Genomic DNA, 17,933 nt, shown 5'->3' with positions numbered 1-17,933 from the left:
GTGAAGATGACAGTGAACACCTTGCCAACCTAGAGCAGGTGCTCACTAGACTAAGAGAACATGGGCTACGAGCCAATCGCCCCAAGTGCGAGTTTTTTAAGAAACAGATATCGTATTGTGGCCACGTGATTGATGAAGAGGGGTTACATAAGTCCCCTGACAAAATTGAATGGTAGTTAAGGCTCCAGCGCCTGAAAATGTGTCGCAACTGAGGTCATTCCTCGGATTGGTGAATTACTACCATAAGTTTTTGCCGAATTTGTCCACAATTCTGCACCCACTGAACGCCCTACTACAAACTGGAGTAGCATGGAAATGGAACGATGAATGTAAGCAGACCTTTCAGAAGAGTAAAGACCGAATCACTTCAAGAGAAGTATTGGCTCACTACAACCCATCACTACCGATAAGACTGGCGTGTGATGCGTCTCCCTACGGCATTGGAGCGGTACTGTCACATGAATTCCCTGATGGTTCAGAGAGGCCGATAGCTTTTGCGTCACGCTCGTTAACTTCAGCCGAGCGTAACTACGCCCAGATTGACAGAGAGGCCCTCAGCCTGGTGTGGGGGGTGAAGAAGTTCAATCACTACCTGCACGGTCAGAAATTTACTCTACTAACTGATCATCAACCTCTTGTCTCCATTTTCAACCCTCAGAAGGGCGTCCCGATAATGACAGCACAACGGCTACAGAGGTGGTCCCTTTTCCTAGGGGCACACCAATATGACATCGAGTACAAAGGAACTAAACAGCATGGGAATGCTGATGCATTGTCGCGCCTACCGTTGCCGATGGTGGAAGAAAAACCTGCAGTGGATCCTGTGGAGATATTCCACTCGACCATAGTCGAATGTCTACCTGTGACGAATGCAAACATAGAAAAGGAAACACGAAATGACCCGACACTCTCCAGGGTCTATGATTTAACGGTGAAGGGATGGCCAGCACATGGCGAACCACTGTTGCCAGCATTCTCGCCGAGAAGAGAACAGCTGTCAGTGTGCAGAGGAACCTTGATGTGTGGATCCAGAGTAGTAATTCCACCCAAATTGAAGGATAGAGTGCTCAATGAGCTTCATGAGGGTCATCTGGGAGGAGTAAAAATGAAGAGCTTAGCCAGAGCGTTTGTGTGGTGGCCGGGAATCGATAGAGAAATCGAAGAGATGACCAAGAGCTGTACAGGATGCCAGAAGGTCCAAAACGCCCCACCACAAGCCCCTCTACATCCATGGGAGTGGCCCTCATCTCCATGGCAAAGGGTACACATTGATTTTGCTGGTCCATTTATGGACTCGATGTTTTTAATTGCGGTGGATGCGCATTCAAAGTGGCCAGAGGTAATAAAAATGTCCTCAACCACCACAGAAAAAACTATCACAGTCTTACGAACCATATTCGCCAGAAATGGGCTGCCTGAACAGATTTGCTCTGACAATGGACCACAGTTTGTGTCTGAAGAGTTCCGGAGGTTCTTAAAGAACAATGGTGTTAAACATTACACATCCGCCCCATATCATCCAGCCACCAATGGATTGGCCGAGAGGTTCGTTCAAACATTCAAGAAGGCTATCAAGGCAATGTGTAATGAAGACATACCCCAACAACACAAGGTGGATAACTTCTTGTTTGCCTACCGGAATGCGACACATGCGGTTACCAACCAAACTCCAGCCATGATGTTCTTCAATCGAAGACTACGATGCCGCTTGGATTTGGTTAAGCCAAACATCAGAAGAGATGTGGAGAACAGGCAGTTGCAGAATATGAATGAAAAGCCGACCAGGGGTTTTAAGATAGGTCAACCAGTTTTGGCCCGGGACTACCGCACAGAGAAATGGCAGCCAGGAACGATCTGCACACGGCAAGGACCTCTAATGTATACCGTGGACGTTGGAGAGAGCATTGTAAGATGCCATGCTGACCCGATTCTAGAGTCACTGAAAAACGTCAATTCCACACCACGATCCGATACACCTGGTGAGGAAACCGAAGTACCAATTGCATCTACCTCAGAATCGGTGGTATTGGAAGCAGACGAACCAAACAACGACGTTGATCCCGAATCAACTTTGCCAGAAGAACCTGATACCCCAAAGAGGCGTTATCCAGACAGAATCAGGAAGCCTCCTCAAAGACTGAACTTATAATTGCTTAACTTCAGCTAATGTATCTAGCAACTGTAATTGTAAATATGTTATTTAATTATTAATCGAATGTTATGTACTGTTTAGCTAAAAGGGGAGGAATTGTAGTGTATGTACTTTGCAGAAGGAACTATATTCTGCAGCCCCTGTATACTGCAGTACCAGTAGTGACCACCCCTGTATATAAGCCTGTGTAGTAACTTTGCATAGTAGTTCCAGTTTTGTCTCCACTCAGTAAACACCTGTTGTAACCTACTCCTGCAGTCCGTGTCTCAATTACACACGGACATAATAATTTCCTTCGGTTACATCCAGTTGTCAATTCCTATGAATTCATTTAGCAGCCAATTTACAGAAGGCAAGGTGTCACAAACTACAGATGAGATAAAAGACCAGTTGGCCTGTTTTTGGTGGTGGTTGGAGTTAGGAATGTTGGGTTATGACACCAATGAGAACTCCTTGGCTTTGAACAACAACATGGGAAATAGATTCTCCTCTTCACAGCCGGGCAGTAATTTGGCGGAGTGAATCGTCCGTCCGTTATTGTGCCCGCCCGACTTTCATTCCAAAGATCTTTTACATCCACCCGAACAGGCAGACGGTCCATCGGTTTGAGGCTCATTCAAAGGACATTGCACTAAAGTGTCAGCCTAGATTAATCGCCCAAGTCCAGAAGGAGAGCTTGAACTAACAATCCTCCTTCTGTGAGCTAACATACCACTCAATAGGATTTTGAACATGGAATGGACTGGTTATTTCAAACTGTTCACCAGTTTCACTAAAACCCGGCAACCGTTTGAACAAAGCGGGCAGATTAATCATCGGCACTACCAAAAATCCAACTAACTGGAAGGCTTTGTTATTCGATAGTTAGCGAGAAAAGTTTAAAAGAGAACTTCAGCCACACTTTCCAATTGCAACAAATAGCACTGAGTGGCAATCCGGAATAGTCTGCCACATCGTTCGTGCGTCCACCTGCGTCTCCATGCAAAGCATTACTTTGTAAGGTGGACCATGTTTTGATCACAGATGAACTGAAGGCTGCCATTAATTGTTTCTTCTGGCAGCTCCCCTAATGGCTTTCAACGAAACTGTACTGTCTGGGTTTGGTACTGATCCAAGCACACGAGGGAGGGCCTCCCCGGTTCAAACCTCGCTCTGTGCGGAGTTAGCTGTCCTCTTTTAATCTTGCTCTGCCGAAGGTAGTGACTGATCTTGGGGCTAATAGCCATACAGCCAGCAGCAACTCTCCAGTGCCTTGTCCAAGTGACCATTATTTATTTCAGAGCACTGACAGTGCCTCTGGACTACTTGACCGCAGGGAGCCGTCTCCAATAAGCCTGTCGACATGTGGGGCACTTGCCGCGAGGATGCAATGAATAGTAATCAGCAGTGGGAAGCTTGGCCAATTTTGCCTTTTGCTGCACAGGAGCACCGAGACAATTGTAACATTTTCACTGCCGCCCCCAGACTGAGATCAACTCACTCAGCATTAGAAACCAGGGATAGAGTCCGCTTGATCTACATTGCTCAGTCCAACAAATTACGATGCACTCAGCCATCAGGGGAGTTCAACAATTAATAATTCTGTAACAGCTGCCAATCACACAGTTGCATCTGTTCTGTGCACAAACACAGTCATGTGAGGAGCGCTGCCCAGGCTGTGACTATGTTGCAAATTACAGGTCTGCCGTAGATATTCACTTTAAGCGGGATTAAGGGGCGAGCTAATTGAGGTGTTTAAGGTGATTAAAGGAGTTGATAGGGTAGATAGAGAGGAACTATTTCCTCTGGTGGGGGGAGTCCAAAACAAGGGGGCATCACCTTAAAATTAGAGCTAGGCCATTGAGGAGTGCTGTCAGGAAGCCCTCCTTCACACAAAGGGCAACATTCCCTTTAGGCTGTGCGGCCACGCGGTCTGCACAGCGCTCTGCAGGTCCCGTGCAGCCGGTGAGCCAGCTCCTAAATAGAAAAACTGCGCATGCGCGGAACTTTGAATGGCCCACGCAGCCCATTAAAGGGGCCACGCGGGCCAAAATAATATTAGAGGGCACATTGACAAAGGGCAGTGGAAATCTGGAACTTTCTCCCCCCAAAAGCTGTTGAGGCTGGGTCAATTGAAAATTTCAAAACTGAGATTGACAGATTTTCGTTAGGTAAGGGTATTAAGGGGTATGGAGCAAATGGCGTCGAGGTACAGATCAGCTTGATCTAACTGAATGGTGGAGCAGGCTCGAGGGATGAACGGCCTACTCCTGTTCCTATGATCCTACGGGCACAGCAGTACTGGTCACTACTATAAGGAGTCGGGGCATCAGACTGGGGAACAAATCGGCTCGAAAAAATCAAACTAAGACTCAATCCTGAGTATTTGCGGAACGATAAATATAGATTGCTATTAAAGTTTTAAAAGCAATATAATTAAAGACAGTGGTGAAGGAGAAGATTTTAAGACGGACAAGCTTTCTCAAGTATTTACTTTCCGCCCCCTTTCAAAACATGGGCTGGGGGGCTCGACTTTCCTTCTCTTTTATTTTATACATTACGAGGGAAATAAAATGCCTGCATCAGCACACTTGTCCCTCTTCAAATCATTAATTAAAGATTTTACAGGTGCTGGAGCCATCATCAAGGACAGCAAAGCTGCATTTGAAATCAAAAGAGCAACCTCATCACTTTGAGAGATTTGCAGCACACTTTAATCCCGATAAACCAAGGAACCCCTTTCAAGTATCACTCGAGAAATAAGAAAAGTGTTCACTCTTTCCCTTAATGGAGAACTGGGGATATTTGAACTGGATAAATAAAATGGAGCATATAGATCTTTGTCAGTGAAGCACGGGCTATCAAAAGCAGCGCTTGTAACCTTCCCACTTTACCCAAAACTGAAGCATTACAGGAACATTGCTTCTCACAGCAAATTATCAGTTATCTTGTGTAAACTATGTATTTTTCTATCACTACTGACTTTGACCACAGCAATGCTTCTGGTTTCACGCAAGATTATATACTGTCAGGCACTGATTAAAGTAAGTGGTTAGAAAACAGGGCCCTCAATCCCCACCCCGTCATTGATGTTCTTTGAAAAGACATAGATTTTTGGTTGATTGCTAGATTCGTGCTGTAACAAGGCTGTGCAATCTTATATGAAGAAGCAGTACAAAGAAATAGCAATGTAAAAAAAAATAGTGGGGCCCATTTTCCTCAGAACAGATAAAGGAGAACCAGTGGATGTGGTGTATTTGGACTTTCAGAAGGCTTTCGATAAGGTCCCACATAAGAGATTAGCGTGCAAAATTAAGGCACATGGGATTGGGGGCAAGGTATTGACTTGGATAGAGAACTGGTTGGCGGACAGAAAGCAAAGAGTTGGAATAAACGGGTCGTTTTCCGAGTGGCAGGCAGTGACTACTGCAGTGATCGGTCCTAGGACCCCAACTATTCACAATATATATTAATGATCTGGACTAGGGAATTGGATGTAATATCTCCAAATTTGCAGACGACACAAAGCTGGGTGGGAGGGTAAGCTGTGAGGAGGATGTCGTAAAACTCCAGTACGATTTGGACAGGTTGGGTGATTGGGCAGAAACATGGCAAATGCACTATAATGTGGATAAATGTGAGGTTATCCACTTTGGTGGCAAAAACAGGAAGGCAGATTATTATTTGAATGGCAATAGATTGGGAGAAGGGGAAGTGCAAAGAGACCTGGGTGTTATTGTGCACCAGTCGCTAAAGGTAAGCATGCAGGTGCAGCAGGCGGTTAAGAAGGCAAATGGTATGTTGGCCTTCGTAGCAAGAGGGTTCGAGTACAGGAACAAGGATGTCTTGCTACAGTTGTACAGAGCCTTGGTGAGACCGCACCTTGAGTATTGTGTGCAGTTTTGGTCACCTTACCTGAGGAAGGACGTTCTTGCCATGGAGGGAGTGCAGCGAAGATTCACCAGGCTGATACCTGGGATGGCAGGAATGACGTATGAGGAGAGATTGTGTCGATTGGGCTTATATTCACTGGAGTTTAGAAGATTGAGAGGGGATCTCATCGAAACCTATAAAATTCTGTCAGGTCTGGACAGACTAGATGCAGGAAGGATGTTTCTGATGGCCGGGGAGTCCAGAACCAGGGGTCATAGTCTAAGGATAAGGGGTAAGCCATTTAGGACTGAAATGAGGAGGAATTTCTTCACCTAGAGAGTGGTGAACCTGTGGAATTCTCTGCCACAGAGGGCGGTGGAGGCCAGTTCATTAAATATATTCAAGAAAGAATTGGATATATTTCTTGAGGCTAAAGGGATCAAGGGACATGGGGAGAAGGCAGGGACAGGGTGCTGAATTTGGATGATCAGCCATGATCTCATTGAATGGCGGAGCAGGCTCGAAGGGCCGAATGGCCTACTCCTGCTCCTATCTTCTATGTTTCTATGTTAGTACCGGGAGCAAACAGAGGCCTTTGGCCAGAGAGCGAGGTACACTATTTAAAAAAAAGAAGCCCTTCGCAGTCCCACTTTACATTTTATTCACGGGCAGGGAAAGAAAGTTAAGAATAAAAAGCAAAAAAAAATCCCAACAAACGCTGGAACTCTGAAAGAGAAACTTCTTCTTCTTCTTAGGCAGTCCCTCGGAACCGAGGATGACTTGCTTCCACATTAAAAATGAGTTCTCAGGTGACTGATGAGCCCAATGCGGGACCGACAGTCTCTGTCACAGGTGGGGCAGGCGGTGGTTGAGGGGGAGGGTGGGTGGGGTGCTTGGGTTGACGTGCGCTCCTTCCGCTGTTTGCGCTTGGCTTCCAGCTTGCTCCCGGTGAAGAGACTCGAGGTGTTCGGCGTCTTCCCGGATGCTTCTCCTCCACTTTGTGCGGTCTTGGGTCAGGGATTCCCCAGGTGTCGGTGGGGATGTTGCACTTTTTCAAGGAGGCTTTGAGGGTGTCCTTGAGACGTTTCCTCTGCCCACCTGAGGCCCTCTTGCCGTGCCGGAGCTCTGAGTAGAGCGCTTGTTTTGGGAGTCTCAGAAAATGGGAGACACACGGAAGCGGTCGGTCAGCATTGGTGGGGACAGCAGGTGGGACAATGTTTCGAGCCAGGCCTCTCTTCAGAACCTGGGCCGAAGGAACACTGGCCCGTCTGTTCTTCTCCATCTGAGCTGCTACACGGTTCCAAAAACAAAACTTAAGGTTCAGGTGGTTTTCTCAAAGTGAAGGAATAATGGATTTTTTTTTTTTTACTTAAATCTAGCCCAAGGATCAGGAGAAATTTCCATGTCCTGGTTTGGGACAATCCATCCAAATGCTGGAAAAGGTTTTAATAAAGAAGCCACCTTTGGATCAGTGCAGGCTTGGAACCTGTTGGGTGGAAATGGATCCCTGAGAAAAAGGGAAAGAAGCACCGAGGCAGGGAGCTAGAGAATCGAAAGGCAGATTTTAGTTTTAAGAATTCAAGTAACACAGCAGAACCTCTACAATTTAAATTCAATCCCATGAAAGCAGCAGATGAAGCAGTGCCTCCAGACACTACCCGATTGCCCTGGGTGGGGGAGGGGGAGTGGGAATCAAAAAGCGCCCAAATGCAAAGCGGAAGAGATCACACTGACACGACGCCCACGTGGATAGAGGCCCGGCATTTCAGCATTGATCGGAAGCCGCTATTGTGCATTCGAAATGTCTGCTGTGTTACTCAGTCCCAGACAATGTTAATTCTATGCAGAGAGTGGCAGTTCAGAGTGGCTAAAACTTGTAAATAGTGTTTCCTATGACAGGTTCGTCTGTGAGAAATGTTTAAGAGCATTGTAGTGACACGTTCAGATACAGAGCACTACTTCCACCACCCGTTTTAAGCAGTCTGAACTGCTGCTCTCGACATGAAGTGAGGAATGTCTGGGATTGAGTAATGCACAGCACATTGGATACCTGGGAGCAATTATGGAACTGTACTCTAATCAAGTGGGTTAAAATGAAGTCAGAAAAGCGCAAAAATTAAATTTATAATTATCATCTGAATGTTGAGATTCGATGTTTTTTAACATTATATACATAGTAATAAATGAGTAAATCTTCTATTTGTGTTTGGTCTCTGCACTGGCAGCAGTTCTACCTGCAGCCTGCAGAGAACAAAACACTCCATCCTGGAACTAACTAGCCCATAATTAGCACACAGCTACTGACTTTTTTTGTTTTTCCCCTTCACTTGCATTTTGTCAACACGGACTGTAGCTGTGCAGTTCCACAGGTGTCACTGACAACCCTCTGCTATCTTGCCAAAGATGCAATTCTTCATGCGCGCATCTAGAGGAAGGGACGTGGGGCCCACATACGGTCTCTGAGCCCTACTAATTCCAGCCCATGAAGCCCAGACGACACTTTCCTACTTGTGTTTATATTCAGTGTCAGCCGTGGCTCAGTTGGTAGCACCCTCCCCTCTGAGTCTGAAGGTTGTGAGTTCAAGTCCCACTCCAGAGACTTGAGCACACAAAATCTCAGCTGACACTCCAGTGCAGTGCTGAGGGAGTACTGCACTGTTGGAGGTGCTGTCTTTCGGATGAGATGTTAAACTGAGGCCCTGTCTACTCTCTCAGGTGGATGTACACTATGGAAGAAGAGCAGGGGAGTTATCCCCGATGTCCTGCAATCAACCTCACTAAGACAGATTATCTGGTCGTTATCACATTGCTGTTTGTGGGAGCTTGCTGCGTGCAAATTGGCTGCCGCGTTTCCTACATTCCTACACTTCAAAAAATACTTAATTGGCTGCAACGCACTTTGGGATGTCCAGTGGCCGTGAAAGGTGCTATATAAATGTAAGTCTTTCCTTATATGTCTTAACTGTTTGCATCTTGAGATTTAGAAAGGGCTCTTCTTAGCACGACTGTCTCATTGGTGGATGCATCCTAAATCAGAATACCGCGTTCTGTTAAGGAGAGCAGCTTGAGATAGATACAAATTAACAGGAACGTAGATTTAGGCCGGAATTTTCCACCCATCCTCCGTCAGTTTTTTTCAGGTGGGCCGGGGTGGGGGAGTTGGTTGGTTTCCTGTTTGGCTGGATTCCCACCCACTCTTATGGCTGGCTGATTTCCTGCCAGGGCTGTCGGGGTGAAGTCTGCTCGAATATGGGCGGGCATATTGCAAAGATATTCAAAGGCTGGATACACGTGCTTACTCTTGAGACCTCAGCACATAATGTAGGCTGTCACTTCAGTGCAATACTGAGGGACTACCACATCGTGGGAGGTGCTGTCTTTCGGATGAGATGTTAAACTGAGGCCCACATTGCGGTTTGTGGGACACGGCTGTGTGCAAATTGGTGGCTGCATCTCCCTACATTACAAAAAAAAGACTTGCATTTATATAGCGTCTTTCACGGCCACCAGACGTCTCAAAGCGCTTTACAGCCAATGAAGTACTTTTGAAGTGTAGTTACTGACGTAATAAAACTCACTACACACTTGGTTTGAGCATAAAGCAAGGCTTTAATCAACTTGTTTCAGAACATGGAGGTCTAGTTGTATTTCACTAGCTCCTGGTCTTACAAAATGTCCCTGGAAAGCTGGGGCCCACGCCCGAGTATTTATACTCCTTGGATGGCGCCACCAGCTGGCCGTCCAGCGTTATTTCATAAGTAGTTTCTTGATGATGAGATTTATAACAGTCACTATTATAATGTGGGAAACACGGCAGCCAATTTGTACACAACAAGCTCACACAAACAGCAATGTGATAATGACCAGATAATGTGTTTTTTTAATGTTGATTGAGGGATAAATATTGGCCAGGACACCGGGGATAACTCCCCTGCTCTTCTTCGAAATAGTGCCATGGGATCGTTTACGTCCACTTGAGAGAGCAAACAGGACCTTGGTTTAACATCTCATCCGAAAGACGGCACCTCCGACAGTGCAGCACTCCCTCAGCACTGCACTGGAGTGTCAGCCTAGATTTCTGTGCTCAAGTCCCTGGAGTGGGACTTGAACCCACAACCTTCTGACTCAGGGGCAAGTGTGCTACCCACTGAGCCACAGCTGACAAAGCAGTGACTAAACTTCAAAAGTACTTCATCCACTGTGAAGTGCGTTGGGACTCTGTGAAAGGTGCTATAGGAATGCAAGTTCTTTCTTGATTGACTCAGCAATTGGGGTAGCTCTTCATTAAAATATAATCAGCAAATGACTGCTGCAAACTTTAATGGCCAGGCTGTAAAATAATTGATCGTTTTAGAATTAGTCATAAATTGTGAGAGGGAAAATTAAGCATGGATACCTTCTGAACCAAGGTCAAAGGACATCCTTTTGATATTATTATATGATAAAAGTGATGAGAAGGAAATTGGAGATCTGCAACTTTCGCATATCAATCACTTTAGATCTCTTTCTGACACCGCGAGGGCGGAGATGCAAGATTCTAAAAGGGAGGGAATCTGGCTCCAAGCTTTTGCATTTAATTGAAGACCTGAAGTCGACTCCCAAGACCCATGGAAGTGAGAGTCTCCAATCCCATGGCTCCAGTGCCCAGAGGTCGGGTGCTTTACATGACAGGATGTAATGCACATCTCCTATCAACAGCTTTCCTTAAAGTAAAACTGCCCCTGAGAGAAGGAGACAAAGGACCAAAACTTGGAGAGAGGAAAGGAACTCAAACAGCACCCCACCCCTGCCTACTCCTGTAGATTTTCTTTGAAATTTTGGTTTAAATGGGGAATATTAATGATAGCAAGGGAACTGGCAGGAATTACATAGCCCGACAGAGTAAGGGAGCGGAATTAATATCAGTAGAGACCCCATCATTAATCTAAGGCACTTTATTGATTCTGTCATTTCAACTGTGTGTGTTATTAATCCAACTCCCTCACCCTGTCATAGACTGTCAGGGGCAGTAACTCCCTCACCAGTTCACCCAATTAAGTCATTAGCATTCAGCATTTAAACATATTCAACAGAAACAGCGAAGAAAAAAGGTTGTTCAATTAAAACCTAATTTTTTACTCATTTTGATCTTCAGTTTTGCAATTATCCGCTTTCTCGGTCAGAAAATGAAGTGCGGCACCAGGGAGAAAAGAATTCCCCGCTCCCCCCCCTGCAAGAAAATATCCTCCTCTCCTCTCCTTAAGGTGTTGACTGAACTGCTGTCCGAGTCCACAGGTGTCAGCAGCCCTCTACTACCTTACCTTAGCAGCCATTCTTCATCCATGTTGCACTGTTCATGTTATGCAGGTGTGAATCTTTAATGAACTGATGGAATTTAGTTCAGCAGTATTGTAACTCTAGGGGGGTTAGAGTGTCTCCCCTGACCATCTGAGAAAAGATCTCACTCAGATCAACACGATAGAAAGCTTAAAGAGGCTGGAAGCAGAAAAGGGAGGCCCTATCCATTTTCGCGGCTGGGCCTTATTATAATAGAATCGGTGAGTTATATTTGAATAAACAGCTACACCAATTGCCAACTGCGGAAAGAAAGAACTTGCATTCCTACAGTGCCTTTCACAACCTCAGGATTCCCAAAGCACTTCACAGGGAATAAAGTACTTTTGATGTGGATTGAGCATCCCCCAATTTCCTTCGCTCCACCGTTGGTGGCCGTGCCTTCAGCTGCCCGAGGCCCTAAGCTCTGCAATTCCCTCCCTAAACCTCTCCGCCTCTCTGCCTCTCCCTCCTCCTTTAAGTCGCACCTCAAAACCTACCTCTTTGACCAAGCTTTTGGTCACATGTCCTAATATCTCCTTATGTGGCTCGGTGTCATATTTTGTGTGATAATCGCTCCTGTGACGCGCCTTGGAACGGTTTACTATGTTAAAGGTGCTACATAAATACAAGTTGTTGTTGTTTTAGGCAATTGGGAAACTGAACTAACCAACATTTTAGGGAGGGTATCACAGATACCTTGCCGTGACCTTTAAGCTGAAGACATTGGGGCGATTTTCATCACAGCAGGAATGGCGCAATAGCGACACAAAAATATACCAAGAAGCCCACTGCTCAATTGCTGCCCGATTTGGTGTGATTTTGGAGCAGGCCTCGATTTCGGTGGGAGTCTTATTAAAATATTTAAATGGGGTCTTAGGATGCATTTACTCAGGCCAACTTTTCTCTCCTATATGCCAGGGAAACATTCACTTCACGGGCGCAAGGGAGAAGAAAAGGGTCAGAGACCTGTGAGGCCAGGGGTTCACCCTCATTACATTGCCGAGGGTTTTCCAATATTTCCCTGGGGAAGGAGGGCAGAGAGCAGTGTTCTCTTTTATTTTTTATTGGGCGCGTGGCCCCTTTAAGGAGCTGTGCGGGCCATTCAAGACACCGGGCATGCATGTTTTTTTTTCCTATTTAAAAGCCTGCAGCTGGCGCAAGCAAATAGGGGAGGTGCTAATGAGGTGGGAGGGGCTCAACGGACCCTCCTGCATCACTCTCCTCCACCGGGGCGGGAAGGGCACCCATCTTGAGGGGCACCCTGAAGAAGTAGGATTTTCATCTTGCAACCAGCCCCTGACAGACTGCAAAGCTTTTGGTGCCAGAATAAGGAGATGAGAAGACATTTGTTTTATGCAGCGAGTTGCCCTGATCTGGAATGCACTGCCTGAGCTGTGGTGGAAGCAGATTCAATGATAACTTTCAAAGGGAAGTGGATAAGTACTTGAAAAGGAAAAAATGTTGCCGGGCTATGGGGTAAGAGCGGAGGAGTGCGACTAATTGTGTAGCTCTTTCAAAGGCACGATGGGCCGAGGGGCCTCTTTCTGTGTTGTAAGATTCTACACTGTTATTCTTTCAGGAACAGTGAGACAGGAATTAGAAGTGGAAACTTTTTGCTTTCTGCTTGTGGCCTGCAGCCAGTAGGCCACAAGGCCAGAGGCCATTACAACTGCTGCAAGCCTTTTCAAGCCTGCAGCAGTGATTGCACTCCCACTGATTGTGTGTCCAAGCACAAGGCCTGGGGTGCATCAGGACTAATCATAGAATCATAGAGGTTTACGGCAGAGAAGGAGGCCATTCGGCCCATCGTGTCAACACCGGCCAACAAAGAGCTATCCAGCTAATCCCACTTTCCAGCTCTTGGTCCGTAGCCCTGTAGGTTAAGGTACTTCAAGTGCATATCCAAGTACTTTTTAAATGCGATGAGGGTTTCTGCCTCTACCACCCTTTCAGGCAGTGAGTTCCAGACCCCCACCAGCCTCTGGGTGCAAAATATTCTCCTCAGCTCCCCTCTAATCCTTCTACCAATTACTTTAAATCTATGCCCCCTGGTTATTGACCCTTCTGCTAAGGGAAATAGGCCCTTGCTATCCACTCTATCTAGGCCCCTCATAATTTTATACACCTCAATTAAATCTCCCCTCAGCCTCCTCTGTTCCAAAGAAAACAACTCCAGCGTATCCAATCTTTCCTCATAGCTAAAATTCTGCAGTCCTGGCGACATCCTCGTAAATCTCCTTTTTACCTTCTCTCGTGCAATCACATCTTTCCTGTAATGTGGTGACCAGAAATATACGACCTGAACTCACAAACAACGGCAGGTTCAGATCAGGTCAAGCTTTAGAAGTCAAGACTTCAGTGACTGCCTTTGAAGCGACTACGATATGTGGGAAAGGTTTGCTTCTATTAAGGATCTGATTTGTATTTAAGTGGATTTGCAATGAACTGCAATATCATTTCCCTCAAAAAATTTAAATTAAATTAATTACTAGAGGAGGGGGGAGGGAGAAAAATCAATTTTTGAATAATTTTATCAGGAACAGAGAGGAATAAACTACAAGCGATCATATATCATGTCCAGTGTCTACATGCTTCAGCAACTACACAGTACACCTGTCATTAATACCGGATTTATAGCAGCAAATGTCCGCTGAACCAACACATGATTTGGCTCCTGTTACCATGATAAGCAACACAACCTTAAATAAAAATCCAAATTAAACGAAACCCATTACAGAAATCAGTTGGACAAGATAAGGCTCTTCACTTTCCCCTCCGCTCTTAACTGCGCTAGCAGCGATAGCAAAGCCCCAATAACATGGCTGACACCGCGCCGACTGCCCGCTGCCTGCCAAAAGCACGACCTTCGATGCAATAGAAATGGCTTTTGGATCACTTATTGGTATTACATATCTAACTGGTTAAACTAGTGGAACTGAAAATGAATTACATGCGTCTGCCACTGTCCTCTAATGCAGGAGGCCGGTGAATGCCAATAATTCTTAAACATAGATATGGATTTTTTTACCGCCCTCCCCCTCCCCTCCCCAGTGTTAAACAATTGGGTATATGAGCAGAGGCACTAAAATGTGGTTCAGAAGTCCTTGAATTGTAGTAAAGGCTAAAGAGGTGAGATTTGAGCTGATAGTGGCCATGATTTTGAAGTAATGATTTCGTCTTCCTGGTAATAAAACTGCCCATCAGTATAGGGGTAATTTAAACCCCCGCCGCCCCCCTCCACCCACCCCTCCCATGCATGGTGAGAATGGGGCCTCTGGGGACCACTAGCTTGCCTTGCTGCTTGCCATTACACTCTCAGCGTCAATTGGCTAGATTTTAACGGACAGTCGCGCTTTCGCCTTGGTGTGGGCCTCGCCAGAGAAGCCTGGCGGTAGGTGGGAGCAGGCCCAGAAGACAGCCGCTAAGGTAATAAGTCACTTTTCATACTTTGTAGTTTCCTCGTGAGTCTGGAGGAACGGGCGTGCTCCTCCGGGCCCCATCCAGGAAATCTTGGGCCTCTCCTGCCCCGCCCCCCTCCCCCAGTCGAGATCCCTGTCAGAGCCCTCCTCCCACACCCCCTGACAAACTTACCTGACTGCTGGGAACCGTTTGCTTGGGTCCCTGATTGCGGCCTGTAGCCGAGTGATTTCCCGCGCCCGCCGGCCAGCCTTTGTGACATTCCGCGCGAGGTTGGGGTATGAGCCAGTCCAGGGGCTAAAATGACCCGGGCTTTACACCGGCACCACACTCGCCTCTCGCCCCAGGTTAAAAGCGGGGCTTATAAATGGGACAGTGGTCGGGGGGGCTGGGGGCAGTGCAGCTCTGTAAGCACGGCACTGCTGTTGACGTCGGCTCTGTACTATACACCCTCTGCTGCTGCCGCACTTTGAAAATACATACCGTTCGCACGGCGCACCTGGGGTGAGACTGCAGCCTCTGCACCAAGTGCTGCTCCAACAAGACAGAGAGCAAGCCCTGTTTAACCGTTCGCGGTAAATACTCCTTCGTGTTCGCACAAGTCTGCATCCGAGCTGCAAAAGTGACTGAGTCAACTAATTGACCATTGGGCTGCACGCTGTGTCTCGAATGTTTAAATGCCCTCAGTGTGCTGGTCACTGCAAGAAGCTGCCAGGAAACAATTGTTGGTTTTGTAACACCTGCCCACGTTCCAGGAGCTACAGCATTCTGGCTAGTCTGTCACTATAATTGTTAGGTGGGCAGGGTTTGCCCAGTGAACGTAATGCTAGCGTGGCATACGTACCCTACAGTGTTCGTGTGGAGTCAATAAACATGGTAACCTAACAACATCGAATCTCTATTGACCTCAAAGCACCCCCTAATTAGTGGCGTGGCTTTGAACTTGATGTGGGTATGGGTCGCTGGAGAGTGACGACATGTCCCACTCTCCTGTTTTTTTTCTGCAGTGAAGTGGACCTGGCTTCGCTCTCGCCGAATTCCACAAATGAACCCGGCTCCACGCCCTTGCTCCGAGAAATGTGCTTCCGCGGACACTGAGAGCTCTTGAGCTCAAACGTTGATGCTGAGCTAAGTCCCGTGCATCAGCATGCTTTGTGCCTTTCGTATGGGGGACGGAAGCACGCTGACATCAATGAGCTGGCTCAGTGGGTTGACGAGTGCTGCTGCTGCGGGGAGCTTGAACAACCAGCGGCAGATCAGGCCGAGGAAAGACTCTGCTGCTGACGGACCAATTGCATGTTCACTTTGGTGCAGCTTTCAGCTGCACACAGGCCCCTACATCAGGAGTTTGTGGCACCACTCTAATGTTAAAGCTCCTTCAGAGGGTGAAAACACAAAGCTTTTTTTTCCCTTTGGATCAAAGCACGTACTCAGTTCAATGAACTCCAGAAGCTGGTCTAACACCTGCACTTCATAGTCCCCAGGACACACCTTTTAAACTGCTTTCAGTTCCTAATTGACCACTACTTCAATTGCTTGATTTAACTTTGCTTTTTAAGCATGATAAATTTGCACTCCAACTTCCAATCACCCCCCTCCCGCCCACCCCCCAGCATCATTAATAAACTATCCTCTGGGGTTAGTCATCCAGTCACAAGAATCTATACATTTCTGCCGAGTTTCCTTGATGGAAGAATGTAGAAAGACACCTTTGATTTGAGGAAGGCCCAGGGGATAATTTCATCGCCACGCGAGCTGCACATCTCTGCTGAGAATACACAGGTGGCCACGGCGGATATAAATCTTTCTTTCTTCTCCACCACCACCCCCCGCCCATCCCCCACCACCCCCCACCCCCCCACTCAAACACCAAACACATCAAATGCTCATTAATCTCCCAACAGTTCCTGGTTCCTCAGCCCAGACTGTCAGCAACGCCATCAGAGAATACGCGAGGCAAATTAATCATGATTTAGACAACGCTCCATCTCGAAGATGTATCCAAGAGCACGACGGAAGTCCCTGGCATTATGCAGCTCGTCCGATGCTACATATTGATTTTGTGCAATTACAGTACTCAAGGACATGACATCAATGAAAAATGTGGAAAAGGGACTTGTTCCTGCGAAGGTTGAGCGAGAGAAAGAGAGAGAGAGAGAGAAAGAGAGAGAACTGCGAGCAAGAGTACTCGGAATTTCAAAAGAAGCTTCTGAACTCACCATTCTCACTGTCTGACTTGTTGTTTTCGTGCTCTGTGTCGGTCAGCGTCAGGGCCGAGTTGGAACGACTGGATAGGCAGGAGCTGCGTCCGGATTTGACCCCCCTGCCCCACAGCCTCATGGCGTGCTCCGGGGACATCACTCCTTCGTTTTCCGTGTCGGCGTCCGACCCTGCGTTGACGGAGTATCCTCGGTGGGGGAGCCCCATCTCCGAGCAGAACGCCAGCCCTCGTCGAGTGGCCGGCTCGCAGATTCCCAATTCCCTCAGGGAGAAATTTGCCCCTGTTGTGGGAATAACAGTGGAAGTGAAGCTTTGTTTTTTTTTCCCCCCTCCTCCTCTTGTCCACACGCAAACACACACAGGTTTTGGATTCAGTCAGGCATCACAGAGAGGTGTCTTGTTAAGCTTATGGTGTGAGGTGGTCAAGTCCTTTTCTTTTGTCTGCTGCATTCCAAGCATTCACACACATCCCAGTACCTCAGCCCCTGCTTTGTCATCTCAAGCCCCTGTCACCTACATTCAGGTGTCAAACAAAAACAAGCTGGCAGGTATAGGAGAAGTTGGGGGCTGGGTGAATGCCTTACGAAGAGTTTAGGGACAATGGAGGGAGAATTGGATGGGCACGAAATGTGTGAAAGCCGATAGTAGGCCTTTGTCTCAACTCCTCTAAGCTTGACCGCTGAAACAATGATTTAGGGCCTTACCCAGACTGCATTAGTGATGACACCTGTCATGAAGGAGCAGGGGAGAGGATTGAAGGCTGAGATTCCTATCGTCAACATCTGACCGTTTAAAAGAATGTTCCGTCCTCATGGTGTTCCAAACCATTACAGTGCTGATAAAATAACTATAAGAAGTCACACAACACCAGGTTATAGTTCAACAGCTTTATTTGAAATCACAAGCTTTCGGAGCGCTGCTCCTTCGTCAGGTGCGCTCCGAAAGCTTGTGATTTCAAATAAAGCTGTTGGACTAT

At 46.9% G+C, this 17,933-nt stretch overlaps 1 protein-coding gene across 11 annotated transcripts in view; it reads right to left on the bottom strand.

The window, feature by feature from the left end:
• The window catches only part of tenm3 (teneurin transmembrane protein 3), a 2,019,778-nt gene that overhangs the window by 553,592 nt on the left and 1,448,253 nt on the right, over positions 1-17,933 (bottom strand). For all 11 annotated transcript variants that reach the window (XM_085979187.1, XM_085978950.1, XM_085979196.1 and 8 more), the window contains one exon: positions 16,957-17,238. In XM_085979187.1, coding sequence (XP_085835313.1) covers positions 16,957-17,238 — 282 coding nt within the window. The remainder of the gene's footprint in view (positions 1-16,956; positions 17,239-17,933) is intronic.

Source organism: Somniosus microcephalus, chromosome 1 (assembly GCF_052327205.1).
Source record: "Somniosus microcephalus isolate GS21.2 chromosome 1, FLI_Smic_1.0, whole genome shotgun sequence".
Classification (NCBI taxonomy): Eukaryota; Metazoa; Chordata; class Chondrichthyes; order Squaliformes; family Somniosidae; genus Somniosus; species Somniosus microcephalus.
This window is presented reverse-complemented; position numbering and strand designations above follow the sequence as displayed.